Source organism: Misgurnus anguillicaudatus, chromosome 16 (assembly GCF_027580225.2).
Source record: "Misgurnus anguillicaudatus chromosome 16, ASM2758022v2, whole genome shotgun sequence".
Lineage (NCBI taxonomy): Eukaryota > Metazoa > Chordata > Actinopteri > Cypriniformes > Cobitidae > Misgurnus > Misgurnus anguillicaudatus.
The window spans coordinates 16,805,183-16,825,246 of NC_073352.2; the positions used below are offsets into that span (position 1 = coordinate 16,805,183).

Consider the following 20,064-nt stretch of genomic DNA (forward strand, 5'->3'; position numbering starts at 1 on the left):
ATTTTGAAAAAAAACTTGTCATGGATTTAATAATTTAGTAATAATTCGTTTTTATAATTAATCTTTGAAAATCAAATTATGGATTTGAATTTTTTATGTTTTTATAACCTAAAGATGCTATGTGAACGTTTAAAATAGAAAATAGTGGTTTTCATCTTGTCACTTTCTTGGTATAGAAAACACGTTTTTACCAAAATTAGTCAAAATGGATTTATTGCGTTTTGGAACCAAACTCTTCAAATACAACCTTATTCTAAAGCGTTACCGATGTCAACTAAAAGCATAGGATGTTTTCTCTATTTACTTGTGTCAGATTTCTTTTTTAAATACAATATGGTCAATGCAAATCATTATACATTGGCAAGTCAAAAGGTCAGTTTTACAGGTACATTAAGGAAGTTAAAGGCATTGCATTATAATTTCATCAACAAATGGTCACAGAAAACTTCTTGCTATTACCTTTGTACCATAAAAAAACCTAGGGTGGTGAGGCTGACAGCTGTCATTACAGTTATTGCCAAAACACACACTTTGTGGCACCAAAGACTTAACAAATTGTACCCCTTAGTGCTTTCCGGCCCCCCACGGGCCCACACACAGACTCACCGCACCATGTACCTACTTGTTCTGGCTTAAGCCAAATGGATCAGACCACAGAGATGTTTGTGTTAAAAGGTTTTTTTTTTTAATAAGGAAATTGTCCATTATCCAAACTAACCAGAATGACTTTACATTGTGTTATTTTAACAGAATTTCAAAAAACATTTTCTCTTTAACTTTCATAAATAAAAGCAGACAGAACAAGTATGATCAATATTATTTATCATATATATACGAGATAGCCACTGTTTTTTTAATTGTTCAGAAATCTCGTTTTTTGGTTGTGCATTCCAATTCATTTCAATGCAACTGCAGTTGGTTTGTTTTGATTTAAACCTTCATAACTTAAAAAATACAGCTATAAACAAAATAATAAACAAAATAATAACATGATAACGTTATAATAAACATGTTTTGAGAAAAATGTTAAAAAAAAATGGATTTATAAATATATATGCGTGTGCGCACATGTGTGTGTGGGCCTATATTGTAATACTTCTAATCCATAAAGGAAACTAAAAGAATGCTGTCATTACCGAATTTACCATGTTTTGTCAAAGGGTTTGGTCACAGTAAACCTCACACACAGTAGAGCTAATAAAAACACAATGCAGACAGTGTCTGTTGAAAGCATGCTGTGTTTATTTACAAGTAATACACTTCTGGAGGCCAAGGGGTGAAAGAATGAAGCACAGATGAAGGAAAAGAGTAGGGAGGTGAAGAGATGAACAGCTGGTGGGGGACGTATTTGGGAATGGATTAAAGAAAGAAGATAAAAAACAGGCGAATTAAACATCGTGCCAAAAGATATTGTATGTCTGCCGATGAGGAGAAAAGAAAGAAGAGAGGAATTGTGTAAATGGAAATTCCTCACTCATGGTACATTCTAAGGATGCAACTTTTAATTACTCCCATGTATCTAGTCCAAACAGCATGATGCCTGAAATAGAGAAACAGAAAAAGAGAGATATAAAAACAGGGCCACAACGTCAAACTTTATTATTGTTATTTCTGTTCTTGTGCAATATATTCGCCAGCACATTTAACATTTCCTTTCTAAAGAAAATTCTTACTTTATATTGTCTGGAATAAATGCATATTTTATAAGTCATTCAGTGTGTCATGATTTGGGTTGTGTAAACAGAAAACCACATTCTTCAGTGATTCAACCACATAAATGACTGCGCATGAAACAAAGGTGACTACGTATAAAGCAGAATATGCATAAGATACAGTGACCCCCACTGGTTGCAAAGAGAATTTCCCAAAAACACAAAACTACAGAAAGTTAGGCTGCGTCCAAATAACCACACTTGCGGTCTTTGGACTTGACCACTTGACTACTTACATGAAGTATTTCCTGTATCTTGCCTAAGTGTTTTAGTGGACGTGAAGATCCCAAGCGTGCATGTAAAAAATATTTTCCCGATGGGACACACTTAGCAAGTGTAAAAATGGCAATCCAGGTAGTGGCAGCAATTTACAACAAAACGTATTCATTTTTTTATTCAAGTTTTTCTTTAAATAAAATGAACACATAAACAAATAAATAAATAAAACTTTTAAAGATTATTATCTAATTACCTGAAACTTTCAGAAGCAGAATTCTTTGCACCTGTAAAAAACTCTTCATTTTGTGCATGAAGCTTTACTAAAGTTTATTGTTTATTCAGTAGTCCCTGAATAAACGACACCATTAATGTTGTTTCTAATTATGTGATAAAAGCAGTAGCAAAAATTTTTGCAAAATACATGCTTGCACCAATGAAATGTGCAACACTTTTCGTTTTATTATCAAACATAATATGTAATATCCATTTATTAACTTACAATTAAAAGTTTCTGCGACATCTCACGAAGTTTGGGCAAAGGTCTCACGATTTACATCCAGAACATGATGCATGATGGAATACACTTAGCCTTGAATACCGCTTCGAAGCCGTATTCGAGATTTAGTGTGTGTGGGTTTAGTGTGGGTTAAGGGCAGTTTTAAGACATGGGACACGCTATCTCAAGTGGCCAAGACCGCAAGTGTGGGTATTTGGACGCAGCCATAGTTATTAGAAATCCTGTAGTAACACTTACTTGAAGGTGTCAAGTATATGTGCCGAGTTAGTATAGTGGGTAAGGAAGAGGTTGGTGTCTGTTGACGTCCATTTGTCCGATCGACAAGGTTCAATAAACTGGGATCAAAAACATGCGGTTAAGACCTCATTGCAACTTAAGCAATTCACTTTACACACTACTTGTAAAAACCTACCTTTTCCACAAGGTCAATGAAGAAATCACGGACATCTTTTGCGTTGATTAATTTGGCAGCAATATTAACAAGGCCTCGTGAGAGATTCTACAGCAGGAAGCAAATTACAAAGAAATGTATTAAGCACACCATATTCATGATTTAATGCATGTTTGTGTAAAATGCAATAGACGTGACCAAGACAGTGATATGAAGTTACTCTCTCGTACCTTAAAATTGGCTTCCATCTCAGTGAAGACATTAGTTTTTCCCCGCAGAGCGGTGCACACTAAACTGAGTAGACAAGAGGTTTATAGTATTTAGAGAGATGAGACGGAGAGTTTTCATACAACATATGATGTTTAGACACAAATACATCTTGCTGAAAACAAACCTTTTGTGTTGATCTAAAAGATCCTTGTCTGTGATTAGAATTTTGAGGTCTTTAAGGTCTTGAAGAAATTCCTTATCCAGATCTACATCCATGTCTTCCATCATGTTATCTAAAAAAAGAGAACTTAGTACAATAGATGTCTGCACAACAGACAGCTATTTTTACTCTCACACAAGTGGCCAGTTTTTATTATGCAACCTCAGACTAGATGCCCAAAAACATGCAGATCTCAATTTATTCACACAGAGTCATAAGTGATTATGTGCAGTAAACTGATCATCATCAATAAACCTACAAAGGGAGATGAGGAGCTGACTTTAAAGCAACACTCCACTTTTTTGAAAATAGGCTAATTTTCCAGCTCCCCTAGAGTTAAACATTTAATTTTTACCGTTTTTAAATCCATTCAGCTGATCTCCAGATCGGGCACTACCACTTTTAGCATAGCTTAGCATAATCCATTGAATCTGATTAGACCATTAGCATCGTGCTAAAAAATAACCAAAGAGTTTCAATATTTTTCCTATTTACAACTTGACTCTTTTGTAGTTACATCATGTACTAAGATCGACAGAAAATCTCTAAAGGGGAAGTCTCCCTTAAAGTGAAGAAGTCTTTAATTTACTGCTGTGCGATAAATAATAAAGCAAATGTGATTTAATTGAAATATTATACCAACAGCTCCTACTGTCCAGTTGTTGATGAGCTGGCCGGCACAGAAAGCAAAGTCTTGGAAGGTTAGATACTGCAACTTTTTTTTACCCGTCTCAAAGCGATTATTGGCAAAGAAGACTATTGCTGCATAATCCCTGCAAACATTGACAGGATTGTTAAGCAAAAGAAAGAGAAAAAGGCTTAATCAGCATTGAAAACATTTCTGTAGCTCAATTGATATAACATTGCTTAGCAGTCGTGGGATTGATTCACTGAAAACAGGTCGCTTTGGATAAAAGTGTCTGCTAAATGCATGTAAATGGTCTTTGTTTGGTTGTTCACATAAAAAAGATTAGAAAGAATAAACTTAATTTTTTTGAACAAGGAATAAATCCCAAGCTTAAGCACTTGTTCATTTCTTGTACCTTGCTAATTGGTCAGATAGCAGGAAGTGTTGCCGTATATTTTCCACCAGGGGGCCTTTGAGCTCTTCCACCACTTTGAAAACCCGCTTGAAGTTATCAAACTGCATTCGAGGAGATAATGATAATAGTAATATTAGTTGCATAAGGGAAATGCATAGCTACAAATAGTCTCTTGATTCAGCCGACCTGTCTTCTGCAGCTCTTCAATGAAATGTTTGTCTTTGCACTGACATCATCTAGATCTTTCTTCGTTCCTTTGGACAGCTTCTTTCCCAGGACCTCTCGAACAAATGCATCATCAAAAGCATAATACCTTTCAAAGAAATGCAAATACATTAAGCTATATAAACTAGAGAAAAAAATATTTAAACTGAAAAGGCACAAAAATGTGCATGCATACCTTTCAATAAGCATTGCTTGTCGGTCTGGAGGTATCTGGAAGAGAATCTGATTGGCGAGTTTGGATGGGTGATGTAAAAGTCTCTCGCACATCTGGAAGGTCCTATACTGATCCATAGTGTCACTGAGCAGGTCTTCTACACTTGCCTCACACTCCTCCATAATGCCACCATCTATCCGTACTTTCACAGCATCATTTACTAAGAACGCAAACACATTGTCATATGATATATGTAACTAATTTTAAAGAGATAGTTCACCCAAAAATTTAAATTCTGTCATTATTTACTCACCCTCGTGTTTTTATAAACCTGTATACATTTTTTTGTTCTGCTGAACACAAAGGATAATATTTTGGGCAATTTTCTGAGTACCACTGACTTCCATAGTATTTTTTCCTAGTATGGAGGTTAATGGTGCTCCTGCTTGATTACATATATCTTCATTTATGTTTAGCAGAACAAAGAAATGTATACAGGTTTCAACAACTCGAGGGTGAGTCATTCAATATTTTTAAAGCTTATACAGTAGGTCATATTCATTTCAACACATGTACTACCTGTGTAACCATTCAACCACAGTTGATACACCTCTTTGTCCATAATAGTGGTGTTTCCAACAAATACATCCAGCTCCACAGACATCTTGACAATAGTACTGTAGGTTTTAAAGCTGTACAGAGAAAGAGTTCAGTTAAATGGACGGTAAATAATTAACAGTTGCGTATAACATTCAAAGTTCACATTTGGCATAAACATAAGTGCAGGACTAACAGCAAACCTACAGAAATGAACCCAGAGCTTTTCAATTAGCATCCTTTAACCATTTTAACTAATGCATGCACCAGTCACACCACTGAACCTAAACATGCAACATCACTATGTATTTTATAACCACAATAAACCCCGTGTGAATATACCATGCACACATGCATTAATGCGAAAATACAATAAACGTAAGATGTCACAGCATAAGCTCTTGTTTTGGTATATCTTGTAGCTTTACCTTTACTAACTAACTAACGCAAACATTAGCTCATAGGACAGTTAAGCATGTTTAAAGATGTTTACCAACGGGCTGATCGCTATGTCGGGATGATCATACAGCTCTACCATCACATAAGTTTTTACCAAATACCAACTGTCATAGCAAGCGGCTAGCCCACATCCATAGCAACAGCACACTGTCGTGACAGCTTCCGGGTGTGAGCCGCATTCATACTGCGTAACATTCATTCACGTGACTGTCTGTGTGCCGTTAGAAAAGCACGCGGGGTGTTGTTACTGAATTAATATCATTATATTTTTACACAGATTTAGACATTTTTACATAGATTCACGTAAAATATAATTTCGTTATGATATTTCTACTTTTATTTTGTTTATGCTGTTAAAAGAATATATATTTTAATAATATTGTACATTTTAATGGTAAAATTCATTATAATATAATATAACAAATAAAACAATGCAATACATTATAATGTAATTAAATTATAGTGTTATGGTTTATTAAATGAGATATTAAATAAATTGTTTAAAACATTTATGCTTTGGCACAAGCTAGTGTGCAGACAGCACAATAGGAATATATTCTGTGTTATTTGTGACAGCATAGAGTGCCTAAAATGTTTTATGAACAAACCTGAAATTCAATAATGTTAAAGTATGAGGGAGTATATATGCATAATTACACATATCTGGAAAGTGACAGGAGTGCAAATGTAACAACTTACCCCATAGGTGGGGTTAATTGTAACAAACAGAGGTTTTTTGTAACACTTGCTAGAAAATTTTGTTTAAACACCACAAAATAATTCAATATAATTTTGTCTGTATACTAAAGGTGGATATGGTTTATATATCTGCCTATAATAGATAGATATCCACACATTCATCCATGATCCTTTATCTAACCATCCTTGTATTATGCATCAATGCATATAAGTAGATTTTTTTAAAGGGCTTGAAATCTATTTACACTGTTTTCTTTTTATTGTCATTGTATACCTGAGGCTTAATTAATTGTAACACTGTGTTACAACTAACCCTGCTGTGTAAAAATGTTTTCAATCTCAGCTATCAGTTATTAGAAGTTGTTGACATGTTTCAGTGGCGTTTCAAATGGTGTTATGTTTTAGGTAATAATAAAGTGATTAAAATAATACAAGGTTGGATTTGTGACTTACACCCAACCCAGAAATAAAAAAAACATAAGATAAAGAACTTTTCACAAATTTACAGGATATCATCTTCTGACAGTAAGAGAAAAAGACAAAAGCACTGATTGCTCAGCCCTGTATAAATATGTAATGTAGCCATGTTAGTTTGTGCCCCACTCACCTCTATATTGAAATTAATGAAAGATTATGAAAATATCATGTTAAAGTAACCAAACTATTTCAACTTTTTTTATGATAAATCATTGCACATTTTTAACTGTATTTTAAAAATTTAAAAATTATAATATCTGCAGGAATTAAAAGCAAATAATTAAAACTGATAAGATGATAATGTGAAATTTTTCAAATGTGTATTGCATTAAAATTATATATTGTTGGCTGTTTTTATCCCAAAAGAATTAATCAGGTCTGTTTACAAGTCTTGTTAAATTAACCTTCGGTTAAGTCTTTATAATATTGTCCAAAGCAGATTAAACTCATTTACTCAGATGAAAGATCATAATGGCATATTCTGTACAGTTTGTTTTATTTATATCTAAATGCAAGTCTTGTAATTACAATATTTAACTTTCACATTGTTTGTATGTTAAATGTGTGTACACTTACATACTACCATCAGTCCCCACTGCATCTGCATACAGTCAATGTAAGTCTTCAAAAATCCCACATTTTCCCACCCAAAACTCTCACTAATACTGTCTTTCTATTCCACACCTCTCCCTCCTGTGCCTTGCATGCTATTGTTTACCCCTCCCTTTCATTTATCTTCAACTCTGGCCTGTTTTCATTCTCAGTCCAGCAGCCCCCCTTTCACCCCTGGCCATGGTTAACACCCCACATTGTTTTGGCCTCGTGGTAACAATTGTACTGAAGTGCTGGGCGGAAGGATGTGGCTGAATACCACGGCTTAAAGCACAAAAAACAGCTTTTGTCACTGTTTCCGTTAGTTCTGTGTGTGTCCCGTATGCATGCTGTCTCATCCCGGGGCAGTGTGAAAAGCTCATCCAGAGATATTTCAACAGGATTGTTTTACCATCCATAAATTGCTTGAACTACATATCATCAGTTTAATAAAAATATTTCACAAAGCTTTATACATTAAAAACAATTTGAGCGTGGAAACTCATATTCTACAAAAGAAAATACAGTTCATATTTTACAGTAAGGACAGAGGGGAGGAGGTGCAGCAGAGGGGGAGGAGAGCAGCGGGAGGAGATGGGGGAAGACATCACTGCCTCCTCAACCACCACCATCGCCAAAGGAAACACTGTAATCTCAAGGACCATCTCAACAAATTCCTCAGGATTTTAGCACGGGTTAAGTCCACGAGCTAATAACGTTCATTTCAACGTCGTTGCTTCGGATTATCCGACATCTTTGACTTTTTAAAACCGACCAATCCCAGGCAGCAAAACAACCAGGCTGTCCTACATTTCGACACTTATTTATTTATTTCTCCTAATCGCATCGCCTTTCCCGAAAAGTTGCGTCCTGTTGACGGTATTGGTTGTTTAAAGAAGTAAATCGTTTCGTGTTGAAGAGAATGCACCGGCAGGCACGAGGGCGGAGAGACTGATGCTTTCGAGCCACGAGAGCAACGATAAAAGCACGAACATTGTGATCCATGATAATACAGAGGAGAGAGATGCTCGACGGAGATTATTTTAAACCTCTGTGTTGACCTGAGAACGGCACCAGGAACAAGTGTGCTTAAATAATCCCTATAGCCAAAATATCTAACCATTAATGTGGCCAATATCGATTTAACGCACGAGGAGAGAGGTAGGCCTATTGTTGACTGTTATTTAAATTGTGAAATATGTTGAATAAACCCAGCTACGATGTCTTTGTACCCCTAATATAACGTTATTTGTGGGGGAAATGGACCGTTGCGCTCATGCCTGAGTGAGGAGTGTTGCGATCAATGTGCAGTGATTGACATCCCATGTGCCTCATAAGACTGACGAGATAACGGATGCAAATATTTCATGGTGCATCGGTTGTAATAGCAAACATTTTCAAGTGACAAGCTTTTGCGACAATATGGGGAGCGACAGTGAAATATTGAACCGGGAGCTGTCAAAGATAACAGATGAAGACTTGCTGGCTTGCTCGAAGGAAGAGCTCGTGAACCGACTGCGCATGGAAGAATCGGAAAAGATGTCAGCATTAATACAACGCGGTCGACTGATCAAAGAGGTCAATAAACAACTGCAGGGACATCTGCTCGAAATCAGGGAACTTAAAGTCATCAACCAGCGGCTTCAAGAGGAGAACCAAGAGCTGAGAGACCTATGCTGCTTTCTGGACGACGACCGCTTGAAAGTGAAGAAGCTCGCGCGAGAGTGGCAACTGTTTGGCCACCAGGCGGCCAAAGTGATGCGCGAGGACCTCGGCGGATACCTCAAGAAACTCGCCGATTTGGAGCGCATGCAGGACGGCCTGGTGAAGGAGAACCTGGACCTGAAGGAACTTTGCTTGGTGCTGGAGGAAGAGTGCGTGAGCAGGAGCGATTCAAGCCCAGGTGGCTCTACGGATCTCAACATACCGTGTATGGTGGCCCGGGACCTGGGTGATGGGAGCTCCAGCACAGGGAGCGTGGGGAGTCCAGACCAACTGCACTTGGTGTGTTCACCAGACGACTGATGGAGAGGCAGTGGAGCACAGCCATATCACTTTAACCTTCTCTTTTATGCTTAGAAGGACTGTATATATGTCTACAAACTCAGAGAGGCAGAGCAGTTTACATTTTCTGAAAAATGACATCTCAGCTATTTCAGTGGAAATAGACAATGACGTAGGCTAGTTTACGCATGGCCTTTTGATGCCATAAGTACACTTTTCTCTATATCTCATGAATTACATTTTATAGTTGGGCACCTTTAAAACTTGAGTTTGGTTATTTTTGGAGGGTGGCAGGCGAATCGAATTAGTTTTAAGCACACTTTCCCATAAATCTTTATTTTGGAAAGCATTACATGTAAAGTACTTTTGATGGCCATGCTTAATACATATACTGGTATGTATTTCAGTTGATTTGCTTGCCAAATTTTAGATTTCTTGTAAATCCAATTTACTGTTTTAGTAGCATAATTTGAATGTAAGTTTTATCCAAGTATTGCTGGAGTTTTCCCATTCATCTCTTATTTAGGGACATAAATAAGTTTAGTTCTGAGGTTGACATTTGAAACAACTAACCATACTGTTAACTCTAAACCAGGTTTTAATGTGCACTGATCTGTTCACATGCTGATGTTTCTTCTATGATGCACTACCACAGGGCTGAATAAATCTTGAATCTTTAAAGATTCACATTTTTAAACTGATTAGAGCCATATACTCTGTAGTGATCTGTTTGAGATCATAAAAAGCACTGAATCAATTTTCAGCAATGCAGAGGATAGTTTCAAAGGATTGTGCAAAGCAAAGCCTCCATTGTAAGCGGATCAGCCTGATTTTATGATTACATGGCTGTAATTTGGAGGCCCAATAGTGTGATTCACTGGAAATGCACGTTATTAACTTTTTTACCGTATGAATTTTGTGTTTGTTTATTTTGAACTGGACGATATATTTGACTAGATGTAGTAATGTGTGCTCCACTAAACATGTTTTTTGTGCTCGACACTGGTTTCAAATTGAACATTATATTGCATTAAGCCCACTTCATAACTATTCAGCTGTACTGTACAAAGCTTTTTTGTGTTCAACTCTTGCTTTGATAAGGCTTTAATACATCTTAAATTGACAGATTGATGTTGTATATGACAACATTGACATATACAATTTTTTATAAAATATTGTTATCATAGTCTTTTTTTGCTACATACTAAAAACCCTCATACATAGGATTGTTCTGTTGTACATGTTTAAATCTGAAAATCATGATCAGTATTATTTTAGTGAATGCACATTGCAATGGTTTAGACCAGACCCAGTTCTCTGACTGCTTTGTTAATGAATGGGATGGCTTTAAATACACTTGACTGAGACACCAACCTCCGTTCTCTTGTTTTGTGTTTGTGTCTTTTATCAGATTTTCATTTTACTTGGAAAAGGAAAATCAATACATGTAACTATCATGAATACCTAAACTTCACTGGTTTATTTTTGGCATATTGCTTGCGCAACAGCTTAGAAAGAACAGTAATACTTTAACTCTGGAGGGCATACAGAGATCCTTTCAACAGACCATGTGCTCGCAGTTTTACTCAGAACAAACTTCCTCTTCATTATCTCAATTATATGTTCTCAGACTTGCCTCCAAGTGACTCACTTGAAATCAGAAAGATAACAAAGGGTTTAGTGTGGAAGAAATAGAGTCCCCATGTTTTTTTTATTTGCACTCTGTGTTTTAGACTCAGCTGAGTCTCCCTCTGCTAGATTTGTTCATCTTCAGGTCATTTATTTCTAATTCATTGTCTGCATGAAGCCCAGACGGTATGCTGATATATATTCTTGAGTGATTTCATGCTTGTGCCAAGTAAATAATAATAATAATTTAAACTGTCCCCATCACATGAATTGACTGACCAAAGATGACACATTCACACGTTAACTCCTGTTTGTCCTGAATTTAACTTCTATTCTTGGTAATTTCATCTTCCAGACATCCAATAAAGATTAACATTGGGTATTCACCAGTTGCTTAACATCTAGTTTCATTCTGTAAGCAGTGTGCAACTTTCAGTGATGTCATCAGGACATCCTATGAGGAAAGAGTGTGCTCCCTCCTCCTTTCCTCTCTATTCATACCATATAGTGTATTGAAAAGGAATCACTTCCCAATATCTAACTTATTAGGCAACTGCTTCAAATGTGCCATATTATTAATCTATGTGACCACTAAAATTAAGTTACAGATAGATACAGTCCCATGATTAGAAGCTACGTATTACTTCACATGTTCACATTTGCACCCAATCAAACACTGTCAAAAATTAAGGTACAAAGCTGTCACTGGGGCAGTACCCTTTAAAAAAGGTCCTTATATGTATAATTTAGGTACAAATATGTATCTTTGAACTGCCAATATGTACCTTTGAAGTACTAATATGCACATTTTGGGTACAAAGGTGTACCTTTTTGAAAGGGTACTGTAGGGCTGTCATGGATTTGGCTGACGGTTAATTGTTTTATAAATTGTGACGTTTATGATGATTACAGGCCACGATGTTTGAAAGCCAATGTTGATATTTGAAATCACCTAAACAAACATGCCCCTACCCCAATAGAATCTGGACCTTCTGTTGAAAGACCCGCCCCACACATACGCAACCCGGCAAGGATGTCGGTAAGTAGACACGCTCCTTACTGCTGATTGGCTATAAGTGTGTTTTGGTAGTCGGCCCGTCTCCTTTTCCAAAGCGTTTTTCAAACATCGTGGACTCCGCCTTTAATTGCCTGTTTATTGCTTTGACATTTAATTCTCATACATTTTCTGTTTATGAAATCGTTGTGATTATGTAAATGAAATATTTGCCAGGTTTATCTGGCAGTAAATATTTATACACAAAACACATATTTAAAAGTAATCTGATACTGTCTTGTTTATACAGGCGCTGCAGCTCCCCCTTGTGTTTTTTAGAGAGATGTGCAATCATTGCGGTGATCTGAAATCATTGCGATGAGGTCAAACAAATGCGATGCAACGATTATTTAATCATTGTGACAGCCCTAGGATACTGTCCCAGTGACAACTTTTGTACTTTTATTTCTGAGAGTGAATATTAAGTAAAGCATATTTGGCGTGCTGTGCAAGGGATGGGTATGAGATCAGAATATGAGGGGATGTGGTGGTGGATTGATGCTGAAAAAAACTGTCACTGGACAGGTGAGGGATGGCTATAGAGGCCTCTTTGTGCTGATTGGTTGGATTAAATGACCATGCTCCTTTATCATTACCAATGAACACAAATAAATGAAAACAAAAGTTTAAGTCACACTAAAAGTACTAAAAAACCCAGAAATCAACTTTTTAGCAGCACACATTTTCAGTCATTGTTTATTAGATATTAAATAACATGCAACATAATGCTAGCATTACATCAGTATAAAGTGTCATTTCAAAAATATACTGTTTTCAAAAATAAATACAAATCTATACTTTTGTGGTCAAGCCGCTGTAACCGTAGTCTAACATATAGTGTGCTCAGTTCACCATAAACTGTAGATCTTGATAAATTATCTATACTGGCCTGCAAACGTCGCACTGTACTGTGCTGCAGAGTAACCAAGTGTTCAGTTACCAAATAACTGTGTAACCAGTGTAACTGTAAAACTGTTATTGAAGTGCACATTTCCAGTGTTTTATGTGTTGTTGAAATCTTTGTAAAAAACATAAACCGGTAGGTTGCATCCCTGCCGTTTCTTTAGCTTATTCACCATACACTGTTGACATTAATCAAAAACACAGAAATAACATGATATCGTGGGCATCCACAGCTATATGTGGATGGTAAAATGATGTAACCCACTACAATTCTTTGAGACATTTGTTTAACCTGATTTCAATCAAGGCCTTGCCATTTATTATTTGTAATAATAATAATAGCTTTTCAAGATACTTTATAAAAACTGTTGTTAACCTTAAGTACACAAAACATTTCTTACTGAAGAGAATGTAACGATAGATCTGGATTGTGCTTACAATAACTGTATAGCTCGTACAGTAACCTTTTAAACATTTTACTAGCAGGCCAGATATTCAACTGCAACAGTACCACCACCAAATCTATGTAGGTGTCTATACATATATAGTTAAAGTAAATGGATATTTCAATAACACTATTATTAATGCTAATAAAGTCAAATGTTAAGGACGGTCAGTCACTTCTTTGTGTTATATTACTTTACAAAAAACATGTTTACTTTTAAAATATGAAGTTAGAACTTCTTGGTCACTAGGTAATCAATAAAATAAAATAAATATTTTTAAGCTTCCTGGCCACTCCCCATCTGCCATTGGAAAAAAACTCACAAGACCGGTTGAGACAATGTTTTTACTACGCAAGTCTAGTTGAAATGATCAACCACACAAAACTATATAATACCACCAGAGTTTTTGAGGGGAAGTCAACCTACTAAGCCTTATTTAAAACCGTCTTTGCATATTAAGCATTTTAAGTTAAACACTTCACTTATGTGTGCTTTTATAGTGCATTTGGGTAGCTTGGTAATTATTAAAAGCAGACACAGAATCCTTAAAAGGAATAGTTCACCCAAAAATGAAAATTCTGTCATCATTTACTCACCCAGGTGTTGTTACAAACCTGTATTAATTTCTTTGGGAAGATATTTGTAATGATGCAAAAAACAGAAGCACCACTGACTTCCATACTACTATGGGAGTCAATAGTGCCCGAGATGGTTACAAACAAAATATCTTTCTTTATGTTGTGTGTGTGTAAATGATGACAAAATCTAAATTTTTGGGTGAACTACCCTTTAAGTATAAACATAATGCATGTATACGTATGCACTACTCTACTTGTTATGCCTGTAAGGACACTTGAAAACAAAACAGATGTTTCACAGGGTGAGAATGGTTGGTGAATTAAGAGAATGATCTGACTGATCCCCACTGCTGCTGCTTCGGCGATGAGCAACGCCACATGGCTGTGGGTTTCGAGACTGACTGGTACCCTGTTGAGAGGCAGAGAGACTTTGAGATGTAATGACAGAGCTGGTATCTAGTGTAGAAGAGGGATAGCTGAAGACCAGGCTGGCAGTAAACGGAGTCAGAGACGGAGTAGAAATAAGGATGGGGGTATGAAGAGACTCAGAATCCATGGGTACACTGGCAGCAGAGGCTGCTGCAGCTGGAGGAGGCGGGATGGTTATTTTGGGCTTCGGTTTGTAAGGCTTAAAGTGGCTTTTTGATTTTCCAGAAGGTCCGGGAAGATCTTGGTCGACAGGCTCGATCTTGATTCCACTCAGGGCGGGGAGGTCGCTGTTGGAGTCAGAATCAGAGTCTGAATCGTGGACTTTGCAGATGGGTCTGTGGGCCTCAAGTACCAACTCTAGCTTGTCTTTTTCCTTCTGGAGCTCAGAGATCTCCTTCTTAAGGCGTGATTTTTCATCCTCCAGCTGATCGGTTTCCTGTGAGGAGAAGGAGAGGTTATGAATTTTGGGTCTATGTAATAAATGAAATTATAATTAAGCTATTTTCAGTAAATAAATGAAAGAGAGGATCGGTTTCACTCTGCAATGAGTCAGTCAGTTCCCGTCGACGATTCCTGCACTTGGCCGCGGCCATTTTGTTTCGTTCCCTTCGGATTCTGCGCCTCTCAAGCTCATCAGGAGATAGCTAATAAAAGAAATATGTATCAAATTCATATTCATGAGATAGTTTGACATCTATAATAAAACTAAATTGTGGTATAAAACCCGATCTTATCAAATATATTAACCCCTTGATTACCTTTGGCTCAATTTTATTTAAAGTTTATAGACTTATGAAAATACTGCCATCTAGTGGATGGGGTTTAGATTTTTTTAAATTCCCATTTTTTGGTTTTTGTAAATACTTTCTTATGATTCAAATATTATTCAGTAAATTAACTTGCTATATATTTGCATCATATGCCGTTTCCTGTTGTAATTTTGATGACTCACCTATGTGACTCAGGTATGAGTCATATGACCCCACTCCACTGAATCACATGATATTCCATTTCCTGTTTCATTATTTTACTCTCACACTGCCAAAGACTTGGACGAATGAGTCACACAGGTTTCAATTAGTTAATATTTAATGAGCATCCCTGTGATGTCTCCTCAAATTCACGTAGAGCAGCCGCTTTGTAAATAGTATAAGGAGAGTCTATAACGTGCGTGTCTTATTTCTGCATACACCCATTTAAGAGTTACAGCTAAATGCATATCGCACACTCCCGAATAAGCCTAATTGAGATACACGCCCTGCAGCTATCAGCATGAAGTATGTTCACCCAGGTCACGTATACACCCTACCGACTCACAGGATATTACACATTGTCTGATTCTGTGACTTGCGCACTTTTGTTTTTTAGGCCGTCTCGTATTTACAGTAACAAGCATGGCTGTTTTTTGTTTGTGGCCGAGGACAGGTGTCAGTGGTGACAAATCATGCTGTCATGGGTCCCCTGTCACGAGTCACCGGGATAGTTTATCCAAATATAAAAACTCTCACAAAATGTACTCACCCTCTATCCATCCCAGTTGCATATGGTTTGTTTCTTCACTTGAACCCAAATAATTTTATATTACAATGCTGTCATGTTTTCTTGTTTTATGGGAGCCAACATATGAGCTTCTAATGTCTTGTGAATAGTTGATTTGTATGTTTCCGCAGATATAAGATTGGATACATGGCAAAATAAGCTCAAAATATTAATCGTATATGATTATATTATTTCACTTTAGTATACATAATATTAACCCACTGTAGTCACTTAGTTGACTTTAATGATAGATAGATGTTCTCTTAGGAGCTTTTGCTATGTTGGTTAGCATGATGGCATATAAATATAAAATGAATTATTTTGGTTCAGCTGAAGAAACATAGTGCACAATGGTGAGTAAAGTATTAAAGAATATTCATATTTGGATGACCTACTCCTTATAATCAAGAACAGACAAACAGACTGTTAACTTACATGATCTTCAGCTCTGCTTCTTGTTGAGCTTCCAGCACCTGTAGGTGCTCTTATAACACCTGGTCGGGATAGATGTGAATGGGTGAGTTGAGGATTCATAGATGGCACTCTCGGTGGAAGTGGGTAAGGATGCCGAAGTGCCCTGGATGGCCCCGGGGTGCCCACAAGGGAGGGCTGAAGCATCCATTGAAGGTCTTGGTTTGAAGTTATAGCATTGAGACTGGGCACAAATTGGCCTGATCCTGCCACAGAATACTTCTGCTGTAAAAAAAAAAAGATGAAAGCGCTGAAGACTTATATAGTTTATTATAATTTCTCATCAGAGAGGTTAATTTATAAACATATACAATATAAAATACATATTATGATTATAGTCAAAAACCTATTGGTTTGAAATGACCGGGACACGCACATGTAAGAACAAAAATGAAAGCACAACACACATAATGACCACACACTTTTTGATTATCATTACATTATTACTACACTATTATTAATGTTGGATTCAATTATGGCCACTAATGAGTAAAATAGTTAAATTGTGATTTGTACAAATCAACATTGAAGTTTAAATGTAAATATTATTGGTAACTGGTGAAATAATACTGTCCACCTGTCTAGGATGTTTCCCTGCATTTACTGGGATAATCTTGAAATATGAATAAGCGATATAGAGAATGGAAAATAATATTTATTTAAAGTGTAAATGATAAAAGTATCCCATTAGATATATAATGAAATATCCTTACCTGCTGTTGCTGAGATGTCACAGTGGTTGTCGTGATGGAGGCAGAGCTCGGTCCTGATCCAGAGCTGTTATCTGGGAAAGTCCGGTCGATTCCTCTGCCTGGATTTCCGTAGTTGTACATGTATGCCGTTAACTGCGCAGTAATCCACAACAAGTGAGCTGACTAAAACTCTGCGTTACTGTTTCCTTTTTACGTCTGCCTACCCAAACGCGTTGTCCTTCTTATATCACTGACAGTTCACACGAAATTCAAAAGCGAGCTGAAAGTCTACCTTGTTGCGGGAAAACGGTAGAATCCACTAAAGTACGCTTGGGGGATGCTAGAAGGTACTGTCCACGTTTAAATTCACCATATTGCTGTCAGCTATAAAAACAAGCGTGGAATAACGTTTAATATGTTGTAAGATAAACTTCTGTTTTCAAGCAAGACTGGATGTTCGCGGTGTTCACGAGAATATAAATAAGTGATGGAGTACCTTACGGTTTTCGCCCCTCCCAGTTTACGGGAAATGGATAAGCTGGTAGGGCTAAATGACGTATGATCACATGGAAGGTGACGTATATAGACCATTTTTGGTGTTTTCCGGGAACTCCTTGTTTGAACTGGTGATAGCTGCTCTGAACAACTTTGTATCGAAACCACTAATATCAGACTGATGCTAGCTTTCGTTGTTGTTTTAATTATTTAGCATATACGTTAAGAGAGAACACAATTTTCTTATACTAGCGACCGGTTTAAGTGTAACACCTCGTAAAGAATGTTTGTTTTAAATGTAACTGGTCACAGTAAGCAGTGCACGTTCTTATTTGATGAGTAAACACGAACGTGGTTGGTGCTTCACTCTATACTGAGGTTTTGGCACGTTCCAGTGGAGACCACAATAGAGTGCTATGAAATGAAAGTATGCTATAAATGAATGAACGGTCATGAAAAAATGTTCACTGGTTCATACAAATGTGCTTAATCATCCCTACAATTGTAAAATGTTGAATGATTCAGCTAAATTAGACATGCATTCTGATTTTCTTTTTCTGTTTTGAAAGCAGATGTTTTAGTCACAGATAAGATACGTTGTCCAAATGTTTCCATACTGGAAGTGCGTAGTTTATCATGGAAACTGTTTAAAAAAAACTTTATTGTACTGTATTGCATTACCATTCAAAAAAAGTGATGTTTATTTTTCTACTGTTTAAAATTTGCCTGTTTTCAGCATCGTTATGAGTCATCTGCTCATAGTACTACAATGGATGTACTCATTCTGTGAAACAGTGTAAAAATGAAACCACAAGGGTGAAAAAGGTGTCATTTGAATTTCGTCACTCGAATTTCCTGTGGTATGATGTCACTGTTCCTTATGTCCTACTTTTCCCTCACCTTTTCAAATATCACTGTATTGAATCTCAGATATCTACCGGCAAAATCTGGTTGTAACCAGAGCATTAGTGTGACAATAAGTGAATATTATGACCTAAGCAGTATGGAATGCTGTGAAGACACACCCCTTCTGCAATCTTTTAGAACATGCCATGACATGCAAATGAGGTGCATCTTAGCTAATTTGATAGGATCTGCTATTACCCAAGGGTTTGGTACTGATGCAAGCAATAAATCTTGTGTGTTATATGGACTCTAAATTATGACACTCCCCGATTAATACACGCCTGCACAAAATATGTCAAACATATGACACTATTCTTCTATTTATCATGAACTTAGCGACTCCTGCTCTTTTATGATAGGTAATAGGGCACAGCGCTTATTATTCTCACACACAATGGATTAAGTGTACTTAACCACCTATTTAGATATGCTTTTATTAAGAGCTTGTAAATACAGTGAGAAAGAAGAAAAATATGTATTTGTATCTGGCCTTTAATCTTATAGAAATTTTGTCTGGAGTTTGAGAGGTATGAAAAAGTTGTTGATGTATTTTACACAGAATCTAAATGAAAGTGGAAAAAGATATGGAGGAAACAGCTACATCACAGGTGCCAATAAATCCAGTTTACGGCACTACAAAATGAAGTATCAGTCCTTCATTAAAGAAGGGAATTAAAACGTTCCTCTTGGTTTTCATTGTCCAAAACAACCATATAATGTTTTTAGGTTCTACTATTAATTTATAAACAAATTTGCCATAAATCTTGCAGGACACGTAAACATGTTAATGGTCACGATTGTGACCACAAGGAAAACAAGAGCCGAATATTTGAAAACGATTGAGATTTATTATAGGATTCATATTTCAAAGTGGTGCTACAAACACAATTTGTTTAAGGTTATAAATGAGTTCACAAAGTATTTAATATAGTGAACTAGTAAAATTCTTAGACAATATACTGTTAAGAACCTTATAATAGCAAATATATAAACTATAACTACAGTATTTAATTTTTATCAATTAACTGTAGTTAAAAAAAGTATTTCTTCAAGAAAAATACAAAAATGTATGTCCTAAACTAGTGCATAATCTCTCATAAATACTTCTAAAATTTATATTTTACCTGTAAACTACTACAACAAATACATTGTATCTTGTTGAAATACTAATTGTCTTCCTTAAATTATTATTATTATTGTGTTATTTGTCTATTTTAAATAATTATTTATAAAAGGTGCTCAGTTGTTTTCGGCGTTGTTTAAAAAAAGTACACGAGTTAAATGAATTTATGGGAAAAACTTGTTTTCGTATTTACTAGAGGTTGCCTCGGTAAATAAATACGCGTCACCTTTTTGATTGTCTCCTTCTGCAGCCAATCAAAATGTTGAGCTTCCGTTCGCGTA

At 36.3% G+C, this 20,064-nt stretch overlaps 3 protein-coding genes across 5 annotated transcripts; 1 reads left to right on the forward strand and 2 right to left on the reverse strand.

Annotated features, from left to right (window-relative positions):
* Positions 1–1,220: 1,220 nt before the first annotated feature.
* Positions 1,221–5,941, reverse strand: fibpa (fibroblast growth factor (acidic) intracellular binding protein a). Of its 2 annotated transcripts, XM_055179018.2 has the most exons (11): positions 5,782–5,941; positions 5,271–5,383; positions 4,713–4,911; positions 4,499–4,625; positions 4,313–4,413; positions 3,909–4,042; positions 3,234–3,342; positions 3,070–3,133; positions 2,861–2,947; positions 2,686–2,783; positions 1,221–1,540 (listed from the first exon to the last, which is right to left on the reverse strand). In XM_055179018.2, exons 2-11 carry the CDS (start codon positions 5,353–5,355, stop codon positions 1,471–1,473), a joined length of 1,074 nt encoding a protein of 357 aa, XP_055034993.1. In that variant the 5' UTR covers positions 5,356–5,383; positions 5,782–5,941; the 3' UTR covers positions 1,221–1,470. The 2 variants fall into 2 exon arrangements, with proteins under 2 accessions (XP_055034993.1, XP_055034994.1); XM_055179019.2 differs by lacking the exon at positions 5,782–5,941 and having other exon boundaries at positions 4,499–4,911.
* A 2,021-nt stretch (positions 5,942–7,962) lies between these two features.
* Positions 7,963–10,891, forward strand: ccdc85b (coiled-coil domain containing 85B). Its single transcript, XM_055179024.2, has one exon. The coding sequence runs from the start codon at positions 8,937–8,939 to the stop codon at positions 9,537–9,539; it is 603 nt and encodes a 200-aa protein (XP_055034999.1). The 5' UTR covers positions 7,963–8,936; the 3' UTR covers positions 9,540–10,891.
* A 1,988-nt stretch (positions 10,892–12,879) lies between these two features.
* On the reverse strand, positions 12,880–17,750 carry fosl1a (FOS like 1, AP-1 transcription factor subunit a). 2 transcript variants are annotated; one of them, XM_073854187.1, is made up of 4 exons: positions 17,281–17,750; positions 16,532–16,789; positions 15,084–15,201; positions 12,880–14,983 (listed from the first exon to the last, which is right to left on the reverse strand). In XM_073854187.1, the coding sequence occupies exons 1-4, from the start codon at positions 17,398–17,400 to the stop codon at positions 14,424–14,426; spliced, it is 1,056 nt and encodes a 351-aa protein (XP_073710288.1). In that variant the 5' UTR covers positions 17,401–17,750; the 3' UTR covers positions 12,880–14,423. The 2 variants fall into 2 exon arrangements, with proteins under 2 accessions (XP_073710288.1, XP_073710287.1); XM_073854186.1 differs by having other exon boundaries at positions 16,532–16,792; positions 17,281–17,747.
* Between the last annotated feature and the right edge of the window lie 2,314 nt (positions 17,751–20,064).

Bases quoted from the DNA above. Each gene is read 5' to 3' on its own strand.
- fosl1a (XM_073854186.1), bottom strand. From the start codon at position 17,400: ATGTACAACTACGGAAATCCAGGCAGAGGAATCGACCGGACTTTCCCA. The intron at 15,202-16,531 runs GTAAGTTAACAG...TTCTTTTATTAG, and splicing joins GAAGCAGAGCTGAAGATCAT to CTATCTCCTGATGAGCTTGA. The intron at 14,984-15,083 runs CTCTCTTTCATT...AGGAAACCGATC, and splicing joins ATTGCAGAGTGAAACCGATC to AGCTGGAGGATGAAAAATCA.
- ccdc85b (XM_055179024.2), top strand. From the start codon at position 8,937: ATGGGGAGCGACAGTGAAATATTGAACCGGGAGCTGTCAAAGATAACA.
- fibpa (XM_055179019.2), bottom strand. From the start codon at position 5,355: ATGTCTGTGGAGCTGGATGTATTTGTTGGAAACACCACTATTATGGAC. The intron at 4,414-4,498 runs GTCGGCTGAATC...CCTCGAATGCAG, and splicing joins TGAAGAGCTGCAGAAGACAG to TTTGATAACTTCAAGCGGGT. The intron at 2,948-3,069 runs GTACGAGAGAGT...TTCCTGCTGTAG, and splicing joins AGATGGAAGCCAATTTTAAG to AATCTCTCACGAGGCCTTGT.